This window comes from Aptenodytes patagonicus, chromosome 2, assembly GCF_965638725.1.
Source record: "Aptenodytes patagonicus chromosome 2, bAptPat1.pri.cur, whole genome shotgun sequence".
Classification (NCBI taxonomy): domain Eukaryota; kingdom Metazoa; phylum Chordata; class Aves; order Sphenisciformes; family Spheniscidae; genus Aptenodytes; species Aptenodytes patagonicus.
The window spans coordinates 79,287,773-79,306,424 of NC_134950.1; the positions used below are offsets into that span (position 1 = coordinate 79,287,773).

Consider the following 18,652-nt stretch of genomic DNA (forward strand, 5'->3'; position numbering starts at 1 on the left):
TCCAGAGAGATGGCCTGTTGTGCAAATTAAGTTATTTAACTGCAAAATATGAAATCACTGAAACCTTCTTTCTGATCACAGCAGAAACTATAAAGTTACCTAGTATCTGCTATCTAGTATGTGCTTTTTGGCTTAGGGTTTTTTATTATCTTTTTAGAGCATAAGTCAGAATACCACACTGTACTCCATTTACATGGAAAATAGTTACCATCACATTTAAAGTTACTACAGTCTTTTTGTGTACCACTTACAAGAAGCAATGCTTTTTTCTAATTTTAAATTAACCTAAACTACCATTCTTGCAATAAGTAATATTCCAGGGTAAAAATCATATATTTGCAAGATAAATGCAAAATTTGCACAGAACTCTGATGTATACTTAAAATAAGTCATCATCCCTCCTCTTACAGAAGTGCCTCAAAGCTAGTCATGAACAAACATGTCATTGTAGATAATCATGCTCGAGATAGAGCACCTACCATACCAAAACTGCAGAAACGGTAAAATTGTTGAATAATATCAAGTCATCAGCATCCACATATATGGCTGCTCAGCTGCTACTGGTCATTCATACTACTGGTGTTAGAAACATAATCAGGAAGGATGCACTACAGGTTGGTTTTGGGTTTTTTTTAAATGCAGCTCAGTGACTCCCTCAGAACAGGCTTTCATTCCTGGGGCATCCCTTCCACACAGCTCCCTGTGCTGCCCCATTAGATTTCCCATCATAAGAAAATGTTGAGGGCAAAAGCTCACTTGGAATACGTATATTCTACACCTTGATACAGCATGATTCACACGACACGTCTGCTAATGTGTTCTTTTTAATCTTTCTATACAAGGTTTAAGGGACTTTTTGAACAAAATTCTGCTTTTCACACTGAGGTGAAACCACTGTAACAAGTAGGATTAAAGTTAATAGAAATATTAAGCTTAAAGTGGGAACAAGGTGAGAACTCAGGGGGCAGGGTGGATCCAGTTTTCTGAAAGGCAATTATCCAATTGCTTCTACCTACCCTGAAAGAAGTGGACCTTTAAAATGAAGTACAAAGACAAAATCAATAAACAGAAATAGTGTTTCTTTTGATACTCACCTTCTCCATCACCAGGTCAATCATGTTGATATTTGAATTGTACAGTATCTTCCCATGTAATAAAGGTTTCAGGAAAGTCCATAGCAAAGCCCCATTAGAAGACTGCAAAATCTCCTGATAAAGTTTCAGGCAAAATGGAGCTGCAAAAACAAAGACAGACTCACATTTAAGACAGACAATGCAGGTAAGGTTGGATTATTATTATTATTATTTTTAATTCAAAGAAAAGCATGAGTCTTAATTTAGGATCTGCCACAGTACCATGTCAAATGCCATCCAACTGCCACTAAGCAATCACTACAGGTCCATGAATAGAAATTGTTTAACCACAGTCTATGATCACGTTGAGGATGCAGAACTCTCAACGTTAGACAAGAAAAAAAGAATCAGAATCCAAAGAGCTTCTCACATTTGTGAAAAGCGGCCTGTGAATCCCATCTATCCTAAAAGTTACATTAGTGCATTTTAGAGTGGAAGGACACATGCAAAACCTCTGCCCACAAAATGAATGCTGAGGGAAGAGTCATCTTAAAAAAACCAGACTCACTCCACACCCTTGGTTGTTCTGTAGCTTTCTATTCCTACTTAAGAAAGAAGTAAGAATACACAAATACCTTCACAAATATAGACGTTTTATTTGTATAATTTTATAAGAACCTACCAAAGATACAGGAAAATAATTGGCATGACACTTAACTTCTTGATTTGAAAAATCTAATCAATTGACTTTTCCATTCCTTAACCAAAGACCATGTTCTTACATCAGATGGGGCTATTAATGCGTTAGGGTGTATGTCCTTCAGAACTAGGATCCAAGGAATAGCTTCCAAGATATCCCACTGCACTTGCACTCAAGTAAAGGCAATAAGTTTCCTGTGAGAAACATTTAGAATTTTATGCCCAGCTCATGTGTTTTGGGTTTTTTTTATTTTTTGTTATGAGTGGATTTAGAAATATCCCATTTCCAGTGCTGTGGGGAAATATTAAATAACGTCATTAACTCCTCAAGGAAGACAAATTATTGTACATAATGGAAAACTAGGCCAAAAACATTTAAACTCCTGCCAAAAGTTAAAGAAATAAGTGTCAGAAATATATCATTAAGAACACCCAGTTCTTTGCCCAAATTTTACTTTCTTCAAGGAAACAATCATTACTAAACACAGTTATTGATAGATGACAGAAAAGAATTAGGCTCCAAGCTGGCCAGTCAGAAACATCAATATGCTAGAGACAAAGACGACTTGCTAATCTGAGTTTGCTATGATTTTCAGAAAGTCATTGGCAACTGTCTGGTACACAAAATACATACGACTTAATCACTGTGACGGAGTACAAATCAAGTTTCTGTGGTCTTATATAGCTTTTTTATTTTCATTTTCCATTGCCCCATTTACCAATTTGTAAAACATGGGAAACTGTTAACTCACTCATAGGAATGCTGGAACTAACTGATACTTTAAAGATGTTTCAAGGTTCTAAGATAAAAGGTCTTACAACACTCCAGAGTTGTGCCAATACTTTAAAAAAAGAATCATCAAGAAACAGATAGTACTTCTGGCCTAAACAGCTTTGAAAGAGACTAAGTCCCAAACAATCTCTCTAATCAGCCATCCTGCTAACTCCATTCTTCAAATAGGAAAGAAAAGCAGAGCTGCCTGCTTACTGTTATCCCACACACAAGTGAAGAAGGCTGGGGCAGAGCTCTGGCTCCCTCCCAGGGATCCCAGCCAAGCCAGAGTCAGTTTCTGGCTGTAGAAACTGATAGATGATAGAGCCATGATTCACACTCACAGATCCTTCCCTAGTGACACTCTATCACTGTATTCTTCTCTTGCACAGGGCCACTGAGACACTAACAAGGTTATTAACAATATTAAAATTAATCAGAGTAAGTCAAATGTATATTGAGGAAAGGGAGCAAAGGTGAAATTATATAAAAGCTAAGAGATTTTCTGGGCACTTGATAATGAGAATAGGAATATCAACTATTAAAAAACTTATCCAGAGAGCTTGCATATTTTACTGCACAATAATACCACAGCTTTGCGTTCACAGAAGAAAGGCATGCAGCAATAAATTCTCAATCTTGCATCTCAAAGATATATTTTTAATACCAAGTGCTTTAAAAATTCTAATAAATATGTCTTTAAGATAGGAATATTCTTATTTATTATTTGCAAAGATAGAAAACAACCAGAATCACTTGTGTCTCATCCACAATTATCTCATAGCCATAAAACTTTTATTGATCAACCCTTGTGCTCAGGATTACAGTGTCAACTGAGATGTCAGCTGATATATAAATGTTTCCATTTAAGAGGGAAAAACTTCTCTAAACTCTGAATGCATATATGCAACTTGTGATTGATAGTTTTTCTTACTTGAGTCTTCAGGAATGCTGTATTTTGCCATATTGTCCTCCAAAAATCCCATGATTCTGGGCATGTCGATGAACAGGTTTGCATTGCTGAAAAATGAAGATTCTTCTTTACACACTGCCTTGATTAAAGACTCCAGGGATCCAACAGCTGAACTTCTGAACTGCCCACCTTGCAAGAACTAGAACAAACAAACAGAAATACAGATGAATCAAAGTCGCTTTTAGTAGCTTCAGGGAGTAGCCCTGGTGTTCGTTCAATATTGGCATCCAAGGAGATTGAGAAAATTAGACTGTTGAAACTGCCTACAAGAATGAGGTCCTGCTGTGCTCTTTTCTGTTCTCCTGATCACCTTTATTATGAGGGGGAAAAAAAGGTAATGCAGTTTTAATTGCCAGGATACTCGATGAACAACAGTAGTATAATGTACTACATTAAACTGCTAAAAATACTGTGTATCAGTTAGGCAGAAAAAGAATGAAAATATCAAGACAACTGGACTACAGATTCCTTGGTTACAAGGTCAGTTTTCACAAAGTCTGCTCTTCTGGTAGATTACTCCTGTGTCACAAAGACAGCAGAAACAACCAAAACTATTTTGCATATGAAAGTTTGCAGTGAAAACAGTTGCTAAGAAGAAAAAAAAATATTCAAGTGCATGTGCCCTAAAAGCCTATTTTTCAAGTACATCTTTTAACTTGTTAGATGTGCTTCTAGTTTTTGCACATCTTGAGTCATACCAGCATTTATTATTGCCATTTACTCATGACTAGCATACGTCTAATGAGGAGAGCAATCTGACCGCTTTTATGGCTTAAGCACCATCATTCACCGCATTCAAAAAAAAAACAAACAAAATAAAAACAAACCAGCCTCCTCTGTGCAGCTTCATTTTTCAAATAACGTGCTCAGTTGTCATTGGTATCTCATGGAAGGCTATACAGGTGCACAGTTCTAAGAGAAGATACAACTGCAAGGCAACGTGCTGCTAGAGTATGACTGAAGGATGCATTGGCCTGCCTGATACTCATTACTGTTGCAGATGCTTGTCAAGAAAAACATAACTAGACTATCAGATATCATTTGAAGACTGCACAACTGGCAAATAGAAAAAGACTGTGATATGTCAACCAAACACATCTGACACTGAAATAAATTAGCATTTTATCATTGGAATTTTTTTTTTAAACAGAAGAGTCAATTTTCGAAGTAGTTCCGCACTTTACAGAAAGAATAAATCACAGACAGTTTAGAGATTGTGCTGTTAGAAACAGTTTATCCTGATCAATGCATTTACTGAAGTGCCAGGTGCTTCTTTAGTAATCCTGGAGGAATATTAGAAGTGTTATTTAAAACTCAGTGTTGGCTGCTCCCAAAATCTGACTTTTTGCATACGGTTTCAGCATACAACATAGTAAATAAATAATATCTAGATTTCATAATATGATCATCTACAGCTTTTGAATGAGTCTGCTGGCATGGACTTTACTATTAGTATTAGTGACTATTTGCACTAGAAGGTTAAATGAGGCTTATTTCAGTCAAAGAGCACAAACTTGCTAACTAATTCCAGTTCCAATCAAAATAACTTGAAATTCAAATAATGAATATTTATGTGGTAAGCTACCACCAACAGACTGAATCTACTTACTGTCTTTCAACTAAATATCCACTGACTCAATAAGATACGTCTCCTAAAATTTGGCTTTGATAAAGTGGAAGAACTACATAGGATGGATATTCACAAAAAGTTATCTTTGATCCAGTTGTTTTAGTTTAAACTAAATGAAGTAGGTCTGTAATCAAGGCTGATGAATCCAAACAAGCAGCCTCCTACAAACAAAATAAGTAGTCAAGCCAGTCACTCCAACAAATTCATGGAAGAGGAAGGATGGTACTGAAGATCAGAAAGCTATCTGGAACTAGATTCTCAAATGGGGGCAAAAACCTCATAGCGTAGGGGCTTCTGACCTAATTGGACAGCTGTATGCTTAAAAAAAGTATTATGAATAAAAACAATACATGTGGAGTAGAAATACCAACTATTCAACAAAAGAAACCTAAAAATCAAGCCAGGTTACAGCTTGCACATAAAACTAAAATAAATTCAGAATCATTACATTGAGAGAGAGAGAAGAAGGAAAAAAAAAAGCAATTTTCCTGGAAAACTACAAGGACGTTAAAGATAATTCAAAACTTGATGAAATTGAAGGGCTGAACGAAACAAATGCAGATAAATAGATATTCCTACTTCTGAGTAAAGCCATGAAAATCCCAAAGTTGTTATTGTACTGAAATTGACAGAATCAGGGGAAACAATGGCAAAATTGCTGATTTGGTTAAATTATTTTTCAGAAGCCTATCAAATTTAGATGGCAATATTTGAAGGAAAAGTAGAAAATTCATCTATATTCAAGAATGAGTGACAAAATGCTCCAGGAAATAATGGATATCTTGTTGTGATGTTTAATAGATATACAACAAATTTTAAAGTGGAGAGCAGTTAAAGGCAAAAAGTATGTGAGGAGTAAAATTGAATGCATTATCAAATTATCATTCCAGACCAATACAACGTATTTATGTGGGAAGGCAAGTGCTTTTTCCCAAAAAAGACATATGCTTTCTCTAAACTAAGTAAACTCTAACAACCAATTAATGTTCTTGTCCTAGAAAATATTAATCAGCATTAATCCAATAACTATGTGGTGGGTAAAAAATGGCATTAAGAAGATATTGCAGGGACTCTGTTAAAAGGAAAGAAAACATTGGATCACAGAGAAGTTTCTAGTGTTACTCCTGTGAGACTGGTCTTAGGTCTACTGTGGTAAGTTTTTTAGCCCTGAAAGAAGCAAATTACTGAAATTTCCCCATAATTTAATACCAGAAGGTATTGCAGGAGAAAAGAAGATCAGTATGCAATATGGCAAGAAAACAATTACCTAATTTAAAGTAAATTGCATATAAAGATAACCAGTGCAAAACATTATTTATCAACTGAAATCATGAGATACTGTTATAAAATGGAGCTTACCTGGGTATGTCACTGATCCTTGAACAAGTAAGAGACAAAAATGCATGCAGCTTACGAAAAAGGTGAATGCAAGATTAAGAAAGTCATTTTAGTAGGTATAGACATGAATGAGCAGAACTGCAAGAGTCATCAGCCATAATTCCCCTCAAAGACTGTACACATTTCTTGTCACCAACATTCAAGCTTAGCCTTAACACAGCGTGCGAAGATGAGACTAGGATGTCTGAGACAACTGAGACCCTGTTATAAAAGAAAAAAACTGAAACAAACAAAACAAATACTAAAATAAATCTATTTAATCTATCAAAACAGAGAAGGACTATGACTGGCCTTCCACAAGCACATGAGCAAGTCAGAGAAGTTATAAAAGCTACAGAATATTTTTGATACAAAAGTAAACATACTAGCCATGGATAAACTCAAGTCAGAATTTTATACACTTATAACACCAAGAGGCTTTTCAGTAATGATAGTTTTAACAGAGAACTTGTTCAAGCTAGTGGAGGGATTACAGAATGAGGCCACCTTTCACAACTGACAGCATCCAGTAACTCAGCAAGTCCCCTCCAGCTTATCTATTCATGAGTGACAAACATACCAAAAATTAGCTATGGAAATATAAGCAAATAATTTCAAACAGCAAACAAGCAAGCAAAAATCATGATCGAAATCAGCAGTGTTTTTCCTTAGGGAGTTATCCATTCACTCAATGTTGTTAACAGTAGATGTGGCTCTGTATTCCAATTACTACTGACTGGCAGATACTGAGTTTTTACATCATCTTTTATTATACAATATGTAGCATACCAATTCAACTTCACATTTTACACATATTTTAAAGGTATTTCTTGCTTTTCATCTTGTCTTTTCAGACAAAAATCCACATGCATAATTGACAATTACTTTATTACCTCTTTCATTATAGCTTTTTTTTTTTTTAAATCAACTTCAAAATAATTTTTTTCAGTTAGAAGTTAATGAAGGAGACAATCTGTCTTACTCTATGCTGAAGGTCCACATGTTTTTGCTTTAAAAAGCTTTACATACTTTATTTGGTAATCTTCCTAGGTCACTGAACTACTTTGCTGTTGGTCCATCCAGAAGGATGGACTCTTTTGGAAATAGATGAAAATATTTAAGGAGGAAAGTGTATAAGCAATATCTGCACTTTAGTTGCACACTTATTCATAGCACAAGTTTGGCCACTATAGAAAAGAAGCAAACAAAATAATCAATAATTCAAGGTAGTATTGGAAAGCAGAAAAAAATCCAGTTAAACTTGAAAAGGAAAGGATACTTAAAAATAAACAACTTTTACTAGTCTAAAAAATGAGAAAAAGTTACAGAGACAGAAGAGCCCTTCAAAACATGAAACATCTAATTTATTAACAAAAGAAATAGACACTGAATTTTTTAATCCTCTACAAATTATTAGGTGACAAAAACAAACAGCAATTTCTCAAGAAAAAAGGAATTAACAAAAACCAATAAAATAAAGATTGTGTCAGAAAAAGTGACCAAAAAAGGTAAGATGTAAAAAGGAACAAAAATTCCAAGGTTAAATCTATGCTATATTACAGGATAATATAGGTTGCCATGGAGCAAAGATTAAAACTGTGACCAGATGGCCCTCTGCTGTTCTATTTGTTCCTTTGCAGACTTTTTTTGAACAGGACCTTTTGAGACATTCTTCTATCAAATAAGCAACTTTGGGATTTCACTCCAAAAAGAATACTTCAGTTATTCGAAGGAAAGTTTGACACAAACAGAACTAGATTAAGGAAAGCAGAAAAGATGTAAGCATCTGAAGAACGCCACCTTTCATTGTGGCAGCGAAAGAGCTACCCCAAAGAAGAGAGGCTCAAACACAAAACTAATATGCACAGAAAACCATTTTACAACATGCCTCTTTGTCACACAGATTAGAAGATCTTGAGAAAGATTCATATCACTAGGGAAAACAGTATTTAAGGCAGTGCTTACTCTGTACTGTAGTTACAAACCGGTTTGCACTGTTTACCACTGAGGGATCTCTTAGAGGTTCGTAATTTTAGAACCACGTTCAATCCTAAACTTTCCACACAGAATAGCAAATCCAGAAGGTAATGCCATAGGGATCAGCAGGTCTTCTTATGGAATTGGACCTTGCTTAGAAACAGAAATCTTTTTTCTGATCTATTTGATAGTAGATCCACCACTGTGCTAGCTGTATAGATGCGCACGCAGCAACTGCCCTTAAAGCCAGGGACAAAAGAAATATCCTCACTCACACCTCATGCCACTTTTTTTAAAATGTCAAGCAGAACTATCACACAAAACCCTTAAGTGACAGAAACAGAAACCCATGGCAGATACAAGAACTGCACGTTATCTTGAAATCTTATCCTATAAAAATGCAAAGTTATTTCTTATAAACAAAGTAATAGTCTGCTCATCAAAAAAAAATCCAGCATTAGCAGAAAAGGCATGGCTATCTCCAAATCACAGATAATACATGCTATTATTAACCAGTAGCCTAACACCATATTAACTTAGGCTATGATCTCATAAGTTAACAAAAAAAGAGATGACAGAAACAACACATTGATAGTCTCAAAATTACCAGTGTGCTTGAAAGAGACCAAATGAATCTTCCTAGGGTCTATGCATTCTCTTCTCTCCAAGTTCACAACTTTCTAGGACACAATTTCTATCTGTGTTCCTCCTTACTAAGCAGACATCCCTAACAAAGCACCTCACAATGGGAATTAAGTTTGCATATTGAAATCATACACATACCTGCTGCAATGCAGAGATGTCAAGCATACCAGTATTTTGAATTCCTTGGAGGAACACTGGAAGGTTTTCCATGACATGATGGGCTTTATTGAGAAGAGAGCTGATACTAGAAACCACATCCAGTAGCATGTTTAGTACATTGCCTATCTCAGATGGTATCTTAATCTTGGAAAAGAAGGAAAAATCACAACAATAAATTCCAATTAGAAACAAATTTTAACCTTTCAATGAAACACTCAAAATTATTCAGTCTTTTTCTAAAACTGATTATACAATGTTCCTGCAAACCATGTTTAACAAAACTCCTTTTATTATAACTCCCCGGTTGCTCTCAAATTCAGCTAAAGAAACATTCTCTGTTAGAGAGATGTTAGAACTGGCCTATGACAAATCAGGAATTAAAATCCAGAGAACACGTTTATACCTACCAAGCTGAAGAGAGCTCTCCTACCTAAGATGCTAATGGGATCTGCAACACTCTGCCACCTTAGAACTCAGTGTAAATGAGAACTTTGCCTTCAACAGGTTCAAGATGCTCAATGCAACAGTTTAATATTTTTAAAATAATTCATAAGTTAAATTAAATCTACCAACCCCTTTAGTTGCTTTAGGAATCATATTAGACAACAAACTTTCCTGTCACACTGTTCCTCCCTTTGCATTTTTCATGCGTACTGCCTTTTACCTAAAATAATTGCATGTATTTCATTTCCTACTTGACTAAAGTTCAATTGGCTGTTTGCTGTTTCCACCATGCAAGTTTTGGCATTATGAATTTTCTCTCTATTTCCTTTGCTTTTATAGGTTATTTAGATGATATGGTAATACAAACTGATTTATTGTTACCTGCCTATGCATGATAATAAAAATAATATAATCTCATTATATACTTTCAGCTGCCTCCTCTGATTATCTTTATTTTATCCACCTTTATTTGACTTCCTACTATAATAATGTCTGTGCTTAATTTTCTTCTCAACCTTTACCTGCTTTTACACATTAAAAAAAAAAACTGTAAAAAAAAATCTTACTCAGTTAAAAAAATAGCAAAACTTCCATAATAATTTAGGATGAGCTGACAACGTTTTTATTCTTTGCTAGGAATTCATTATGCTTCAGTAAGGCTCAGTAGAAAAGCCCATAGGAATAAGCACTGTTTTTTTTCTTTTTTTTTTTTCCCCCTCTAGGTTGGCAGATAATTCAGAAAGTAGAAGTCTTTTCTTTTCCCTCTGGTATCTTAAACTATTCTGGGAAATGTCTTGTTTTTAAAAGTGTGTGGCCAACCTGTTTAACTGCGCATGCTACATCCAGAATATAACCCGGCATCTACGGCTTTAGAACAAAATATTCTTCCTCCCAATGTTATAACTATTTTTCAGCTATTTGTACTTACAACATTTTATGTTCCATCAATCAATTACCCCAAAAGAACTGAAATAAATGTCTGCTATCAGAAATCCCATACAATAATTTTGCTCTTACAAGTAAAAACACTATCTCACTGAAAACCCACACTAGATCCCAGATTATCTACGGTTCTACAGACAATACAGTTTTGCTACAGACTTCTGCATCCCCTTCATTATAGTTTTGGCACTGTATTATTCTTGTCAAAGTCGTTTGACTTGGGTCATATAAAATATAGGAGGTTTGCCCTCATAGAGAAACTCATCCTGAGAGCTGGAAAAGCTCCTTCCTGAAGGAGCCACCTGAATTGCCAACATGATTTCTATAGAAAATAAAATACATTCCAGAGTGCTATGAATTTTTCCTAGAAAATAATTTTGTAATTCTTGTAATGTGAGCTCCTATGCTTGTTTTAGTTCCAATGATGTCAGATCAGTCTTCCACACTTACAAATTAAGAAGTGAGTAATTGCATGAACTGCAAACTCTGCTAAAGATTAATAAAACTATACCTTCGATCTCCTGTGTTTTCTCTAAACCTTTCATAATTAACTCCTCAGTGATAATTTTCCTGAGGAAGCAAGAAGTGGAATACAGTAACATCTACCAACCCCATTCTTCAACTGTTGTGTTTGCTTTGTGGAGCTAAATGAAGACAAAAAATGCCATATGTCCAGTGTTTGCTTCCACAGAGAAAGAACACCTGAAGAAATAATAGAATTATTCATTTATCTACCTGCATGCTTTAGACCACGTTCAAAAGAAAAACATAGGGACTGAATGCTTTTTTTTCTCATCTTACCTTGTAAATGATATGACGTAAGTTCAAATTCTGTATAATCAGTACAAACATGGTATACAAGTCCAGTGCTGGTAAAGAACATAATTCTTCCACTGCCAGGGAGGTTTTACTGTTTTCAGGTAGCTTTAGCAGCAGGCTAAGTACTTCTTCATCACATCTTCCAGTTAAAGCTACCACAAAGGCACTGTAAAAAACCTATCATAATGTATGTGTATTAAAATTTTTTCTCCCTGAAATGCATCACCTTCTTTTATAGTCAATAAGGTGAGAATTTGCGTCACAGTAACATGACAATTTGCAGTCATCAACAGGCCTGAAATAATGAACTATACAGCTCTATATCAGATTGGTATGTTCTTACTTTATATTCTATGTACATATAAAGAGATGAAGTATATTTCTTATAAAGATTTACTTTCATTTGTGAACAGGTCGATCATTCATTCTATGAGCATTCATACTATAAGCAGGCATATTTACAATGCTGCACATACCCATTCTAGCAGATATACACCTTTGTTGCAGAAACACCTAAAGGTCAAAATCTAGATGTATAAATCACTAAAACTAAACAATATGGACCTTCCTTCTTCCAGAGGACACACAAACTTAACACTTAGGGATGCCTATATGGCACAATGTTCACTCTGAGCCAGCTCACATTTCTCAGTTCAACACTCCTTTGAAGTGCTATTATTCAATAGTGGATGAAGGGACAAATGCCTAAGCAGGCCTTGGGCGAGACTACAATAAAAACTCCTTGGATAATGATGGTTTGTTTCTTCCCACGAAAATGTCACATCAAAAGACAAATGCTTGCGGCCCAGATATCTCAGTTCTTAGCTACCCTTTCTCCTGAAATGCCTGAAAGAAAGCAAATGGCAGCAAGTCCAGAAAAATTACAAGTTCAGAGTCTGTAGGAGCCAAAGTACAGTACTGAGGGCTCCATTGTACTCCGTAGGACAGAACCTGCCTGTACTGCCTCCACTGAATGCATCTGTAGGTAGTAACAGTACTCAGTGAGGGAGAGGATCCCCAAGAAAATCAAATTAGCAGCCAAAGTTCGTCAAGATATGCAATTGAACTCTTTAATTCCTATTAAACATTTTAATTTCCAACTTACTAATTTGTCTTTTAGATTTTTATTCTGGAACAGAATTTTGCCTTTGTGATTCCAAAGGATTTCCTATATATTTAAATATTCACCTTTTTTGTGCGTGTACAAGGAGAGCAGACTATGAATATAAATATAATTCTGCTAGCAGCTTAAAAGGATACTGATTTGGACTTCTTGTTGTGGAGGAAATTTGAGTCTGTGATATAATTTGAAATTTGTTTCCTCATGCCCCACATGCATATCACCATTTCAGTCCAGTTTTAACCCATTCAGCGTTTTACCCACTAGATTAAGTCCCTCTGAAATTTCCTTGCAGCTTTGTGAGTACCAGAGCTAATCCAAACTCCTATATTCAGTAAATGAAAGCTTATAGTCTTCAGGTTACAGGTTTTGAGCAGTTTCAAAACACTTAATCACATGCCAATGAGCATGGCCAAAGCATAATATTGTGGTAGAAATTAAGGGTAAGTGCAATGAGCACAAACAACTCACAGGCTTACTCTTACCATTCCAGAGGCAAGCACAGTAGTAGTATAAAATGACAGAAATATAGGACTGCAGTGGGCCTGCAGCCATCATTAGGGTTATCAGACAGTGGCTATACATACCATAAACATAATGGACATGCCTCCATTATAGCTTAAAAAAGTATTTGTGTGTCTTGCATAATCAGTAAGAGACCCAGGCTTTAATGCTCCAGTTGAACTGGGGGAGGATTTAAGCACTTAAGCAAACAAAAAAATTCTGTATAGGTATGCAAATGTGAGATATGTACATATATCTAAACTCTACACAGGACTTTGGCAAAAAATAAGGATAGAAAGTCATTTGAAAATTCAGTCAATTAGCATTATTATTCCAAAAGATCAAAGGTGCACCGAATCCCATTTAACTGAATCGCTTCCAGATGACTTCTCTCATTACCATTAACCGGTATCAAAATAACAAGCTAACAATAAATGCAGTCACACTGCCAGAGAAGCAGAAGAACAAATCATCTATAAGTAGTTAGGATGGTCTGAACTGCCTTTTTAATAGCCAGACTTTTCACGAACAAAACTTGCAACTGTTTCTGCAAGTGGAGCATCAGTGACACCCAGTGGCTGCTTGATTGACCTGATTAGTTTATACCAAATGTACCCCCAACTCTTTTCAGTCACACAATCATTAACAGGAGAGAGAACCTGTAAGTTAGGGGGCATTTTTCGTGATTTCTACTAATCACTGGGATCACAGGAAACAGCAGCAATGATAACACACACAGTCCTTCGCTCAGAAAAGTTACACAATCCACCCTTCAGACAATACTCAAAAGACAACAGATAAATAAAGTGGAGGTAAGGCAAGATACTGGTAAGATAATGTAAGAACAGTGAGGAGCACACAAAGGAATACAAAAAAATCCAACAACTTGGTACTGTGAGGATCAGAGGTGGGAAGATACAAAATGATTTCTCCGGGAACCCTCACCTTTTCTACAGTACCAAGATAGCAAAGCTCAAATTCCGTGTCAACACAAGGGGTAAAACACTGCTGAAAGTAATGAAGCAGTGCCATTTAGACCAGGGAACTAGTGCTACTATAAATTGATCTCTTAATGTTTCACATTATTATTTTGAAGCCCTGAATCTCACAAAATATTCCACATAGAAGTGACAAGTGAAAATAAAAGATTCCACACAAACAAGGTGGTTTGTTTTGTTTCAGTTGGCATATCAGGTTATAGGTTGAGCCATTAATTTAACACCTCTTTTCAATCTTTTACCTTTGAATGAGAGATACTGGCTTCCAAGATGGTACTGACAGTTTCTTCAGAAATATTGACAGAAGAACCAATATCCAGTCTCAACTGAGTAAGATTGTGCACACACTCTTTGACTTTCATATCTGGAGGAGAAGAAAAATAGTGCCAACAGTACCAATCTGGTTAATTAAATTGCCCGCAGACTGTATCCTTTTCGTTAGATTTATTCTGAGGGGTGATAAAGGATACAAAAACTTCATATCATGTAATTCACTTCTACTTCAAATGTAAAGGTCACTCTTCTGGCAGACTGAAGGACTTGTGCATCTGTTTGCATTATCCTATAAGAGCACAGGTTTTCCAACATCCCTGTATTATGAGAACGTCTGAAATTAGTGAAGCAGTCTTTAGTCCTTTAAGTTTTTCTTTTTCCGCTAACTTAAGTCCCCTCTTCTTTCTAATGAACCCCTGCATCTTATTGGACAGGCTTTGACAGGGTAAACTATGCTGTCCTGTGCCAACTCAAGCGCATGTATGTGCACATGTGTACAATGAAAATATATTGCATTAAATCAGTAGTCTTCATAAGCAGTATCCCTTTCAAGTTTGAAGAACAATGAAAAAGTTATTGCCTTGCAAAATTACGCAGCAGTGACTTGTAAAAAAGTGAAGAAAACTGGAACCTACCATTCAAAAGATTAAAATTGCTGAGAAAAGCTGCCACTGGATTTTCTGACAACTGTAGCTTCAAATTTTCAGCCACCCTGAAACGATAGTCTTAGTTTCACAAGTTATCAGAACTAAGTCATTGACACTACTATGTATAAAGAATAACGTGAATAGTGAAATAGCCACTAAATGAGGCAAAAGGGTCATATTATGCTTCATGTGCAGACACTGTGCATGCAGTAAGCAACTCTACAGACCTTCTCATGCTGTATTATATGGTGCCGGGATCATCGTATTTCATGCCTAAATAAGATTGCAAACGTAGAGATTGTCCCATGATGGCTAAGTGCTCTAGCAAACAGTAGCTTATGGAGAAGCACAGGTCTAGCAATGTCTCACTTCCATGTTTCTTACTGAACACATATTTTTAAAACCTAGAGATACTAAGCACTGCAGTTCAGGATGAATAAAGTCTAATTGTAATTTAAGTAATAAAGAGTATACAAACATCAGATATTATTTACCATTCAAAAACTGCACATGAGTCTATGGTCCATAAGAGCAGCATCTAAGCTCAAGTTCTTCTGTATTATTACTATAATTCACAGAAACCATTCAAGCCCATTATGAAAACAATCCAACAGTCAAACCAGTATAGCAACAATTATAAAAAGGACCACCTCTAACTGACAGCAAGTTTGAAACACTCTATAGTAGCAGTTTTATTAATTTAGTTAAAATCTACTATTTTTCCTCAAGGGAACAGCAAATATCTGAAATTATTTGGAGTTCAAGCCTGTCAGTTTACAAGCACCATCCTGCGTTTCTGACTGTTTGAACTGCTGAACTGATCTGAATGTTTAAAGTTTTGCAAAAGGTATCCAGCTGCTGAGAGGAGAAGGCCACAGCAAAACAGATTTAAATAAAAAAATTAAGATATCAAAATTTTGACCTAACTGAGGTCACGGAAAACTGAAAATTTTCTTAGTTGTGATTCAAAGCATTCTCCTCATGGAGAAGCAAGATCTGCTGCAAGTGCTCAGCAAAAGTGTAAGGGCTTTTAGAAATATTTTAGTAATTTAGCAAAATTCTGGATAATTTGTGCATTGTATCCACTCAATTTTCAGTTAAATGAACAAAGCTTAAAGAGACTTTGATAAACAGTATTTCTACTGTAATTACATAATTTAGAATACAGACATATGCACAAAATAACATCTCTAACAAGAACCATTTGGGGTACCAAAATGTAAAAAACTTTACATTTGCAGTCGTCTCTGTATGTTCCCCAACATTAGTTGACATTCACAGCTGCCATTGCTGGTATTCTGCAAGGCTCTCAGGAAGCTCTCCCAAGTATTGGAAAGTTTTTGGTTTATATATGCCATACTCTCACAATCCCCCTTGTTGAAAGCAGGCCACATTCTTTCAATATCCTGCAAAACACAGTGATCATATGGTTAGCAAATTAATGAGATTATGTTATTGCTTGAAGTAGCAGGTCTTGGCAATTAGATGATGAATATTTTCGAATGAGAATATGGGTAAGGTAATACTCTGTTACTCATTGTATTTGTAAGATAGAGAGGTTTTCAAGAACCAAGGAATTTTCAAAGATTTGAGTTTTGGAAACAACAAAAAATATTTGTGAATTTGACCTAGCCTATCAAGGAGATTCATCCCTTAACAGAAATGCCAACATTTTCATTTGAAATTTAATTTCAAAATGAAATGAGCTTGTCTTTTTTTTATTTTAGGCTGACCATTTTTCTCTTTTTCCCAAGGAATTGTTCTAAACAGCATCAGTTTCCATTCAGCTAACCAAAATATCTAGATACCCATATCCAAAGTTTTTCTTGCATTATGCTTTGTGTAGTATTCACTTTTATCTTTTCTCCTGAATATTCATATTTCTGATTTTGCAAGGGTTTTTTTTAATATTTGCAGACACAGGTCATAGAATGGTGGTGACTACAGAAATGCATTTGTTCTGCAAAAGTCTACTTTGAGATATGAGTGATGCCTCTGACGTCTGTTTGCCTTAAAACATTGCTGTTCATATCAGCAAAATGTCCAGGTAGACAAACTAGCAGAGATATTTTATAAAGAGGAGGCAAATTCTATACTAAAAGCATGACTTTAGTGTTTTGTCTGTGTGTGCACGCATGTGTGCGCTATCCAAAGGCTTGCTTCCAACTCTGGATGAGTCTTTAAACGCCAAATGTTACTCTCTCCTGCTGGCAATTTCATGCACTGTTAAAGAAAAAGAGACTGACCCCAACTGGTAATCACAATTGCTATTTTAGCTTGAATGACTCTGGCCAAGAAGTTTATTTGTATCTAGCTTGATTTCACACCTGTTCCTGTGAAGATTTAAAAGTATAAATGTACTCTGATTCATTAAATTAGCAGTATCACAAAATGTAAAGGAATTAAAAATGAGATGCTGTTTGGTATTGAATGGCAATCTAGTTATTCTAGTTATAGGAATTCTAGTAATTCTAGTTATATTTACAGCTTTCAAAGCTCACCAATGTTTGCTCAAGGAGTTCCTTCTGGGTATCACTATCAAAAGCATCAGAGCTATACCCATACAAACCTCTGCTTTGTATAGTCACTGTGGGGACTCATCATTCAGACAGTAGGAAAAAAAGAAGACATTTTCATTAGTTTCCAAAGTTTAATGCATGTTGTAAAGAACACTTGTAGGTGTGGAAACCACTCAAACCTGATAACGATCTCGAACCAGGGTGACTCCTTCAATGACAGAGAGGATTAAGTGACTTGTTAATCCATCTTTACACTTTGTAACAACACAGAAAAGGTTGCCAATGACAACTGGTTCTTCTGTAAGAGAAAATGTCCAGGCTTAATCAGTTAAAAAAATAAATAAATTACTGTAATCAGATGAAAATTTATAACCAAATAATAAAGGACAGAAAAGTTTTTAAAAGCAAAGGAAGTCTGATGTGTTAAGGCACTAAGAAATATTTCTGGCTAAACTTATTTGTCATTGCAGAGGGCAAGAAGGGCTAGTTTGAGTCAATTTCCATTACTCTTCTCCATTACACTTTCCTGATCAATAATAAGAACAGCAATACCTGCTACAGAACCAGAGGACAAAACTTCATTTTTGCTTTTTGTGAGCAAGAAGCATAACTTTGAGAAGCTGTGTATATTAACCACATCTACCTCCTCCTCAGGCAGGCTCCCCTGATCCTATTTCCCTGTGGAGGTATCAGGATGTTACTAACCCTCCAGTGAGTAGTAACTTTCAAACCCTAGCTGCAAGGGGAGGGAAACAGCATTACACAGACATTTGGCATATCTAGGGATAAAGAATCCATACAGGGGATATTTATCACCTGATCATCCATGGAAGAAGTTTCTACCCAAGCTTGCAGCCCCCATGTCCCTGGAAAAAAACTCCATTCCCCTGCCTGTAGTGGGTTTGTACATGGCATAGCAGGGAAGGAGTTTGGCTTGACAGTTGAATTCTGGTTTCTGGAAGGATCAAGTTCGGTTTTTCCCCCATGTTTTTTTCCTTATGTTTGGTTCATAAGTCAAGAAGGAAGAATAATAAACATTCACCACTGCTTCTAAAACAAGCAAACCTTGATCTTGCTCACA

The 18,652-nt window shown here is 35.8% G+C and overlaps 1 protein-coding gene across 1 annotated transcript in view; it reads right to left on the bottom strand.

Moving 5' to 3' along the window:
- Positions 1-18,652, bottom strand: part of ABCA13 (ATP binding cassette subfamily A member 13) — a 208,376-nt gene that overhangs the window by 139,141 nt on the left and 50,583 nt on the right. Inside the window, exons 14-21 of the mRNA XM_076330301.1 lie at positions 17,751-17,869; positions 16,286-16,458; positions 15,041-15,117; positions 14,375-14,496; positions 11,493-11,687; positions 9,285-9,449; positions 3,479-3,656; positions 1,095-1,234 (exon numbers count right to left, since the gene is read on the bottom strand). Coding sequence (XP_076186416.1) covers positions 1,095-1,234; positions 3,479-3,656; positions 9,285-9,449; positions 11,493-11,687; positions 14,375-14,496; positions 15,041-15,117; positions 16,286-16,458; positions 17,751-17,869 — 1,169 coding nt within the window. The remainder of the gene's footprint in view (positions 1-1,094; positions 1,235-3,478; positions 3,657-9,284; positions 9,450-11,492; positions 11,688-14,374; positions 14,497-15,040; positions 15,118-16,285; positions 16,459-17,750; positions 17,870-18,652) is intronic.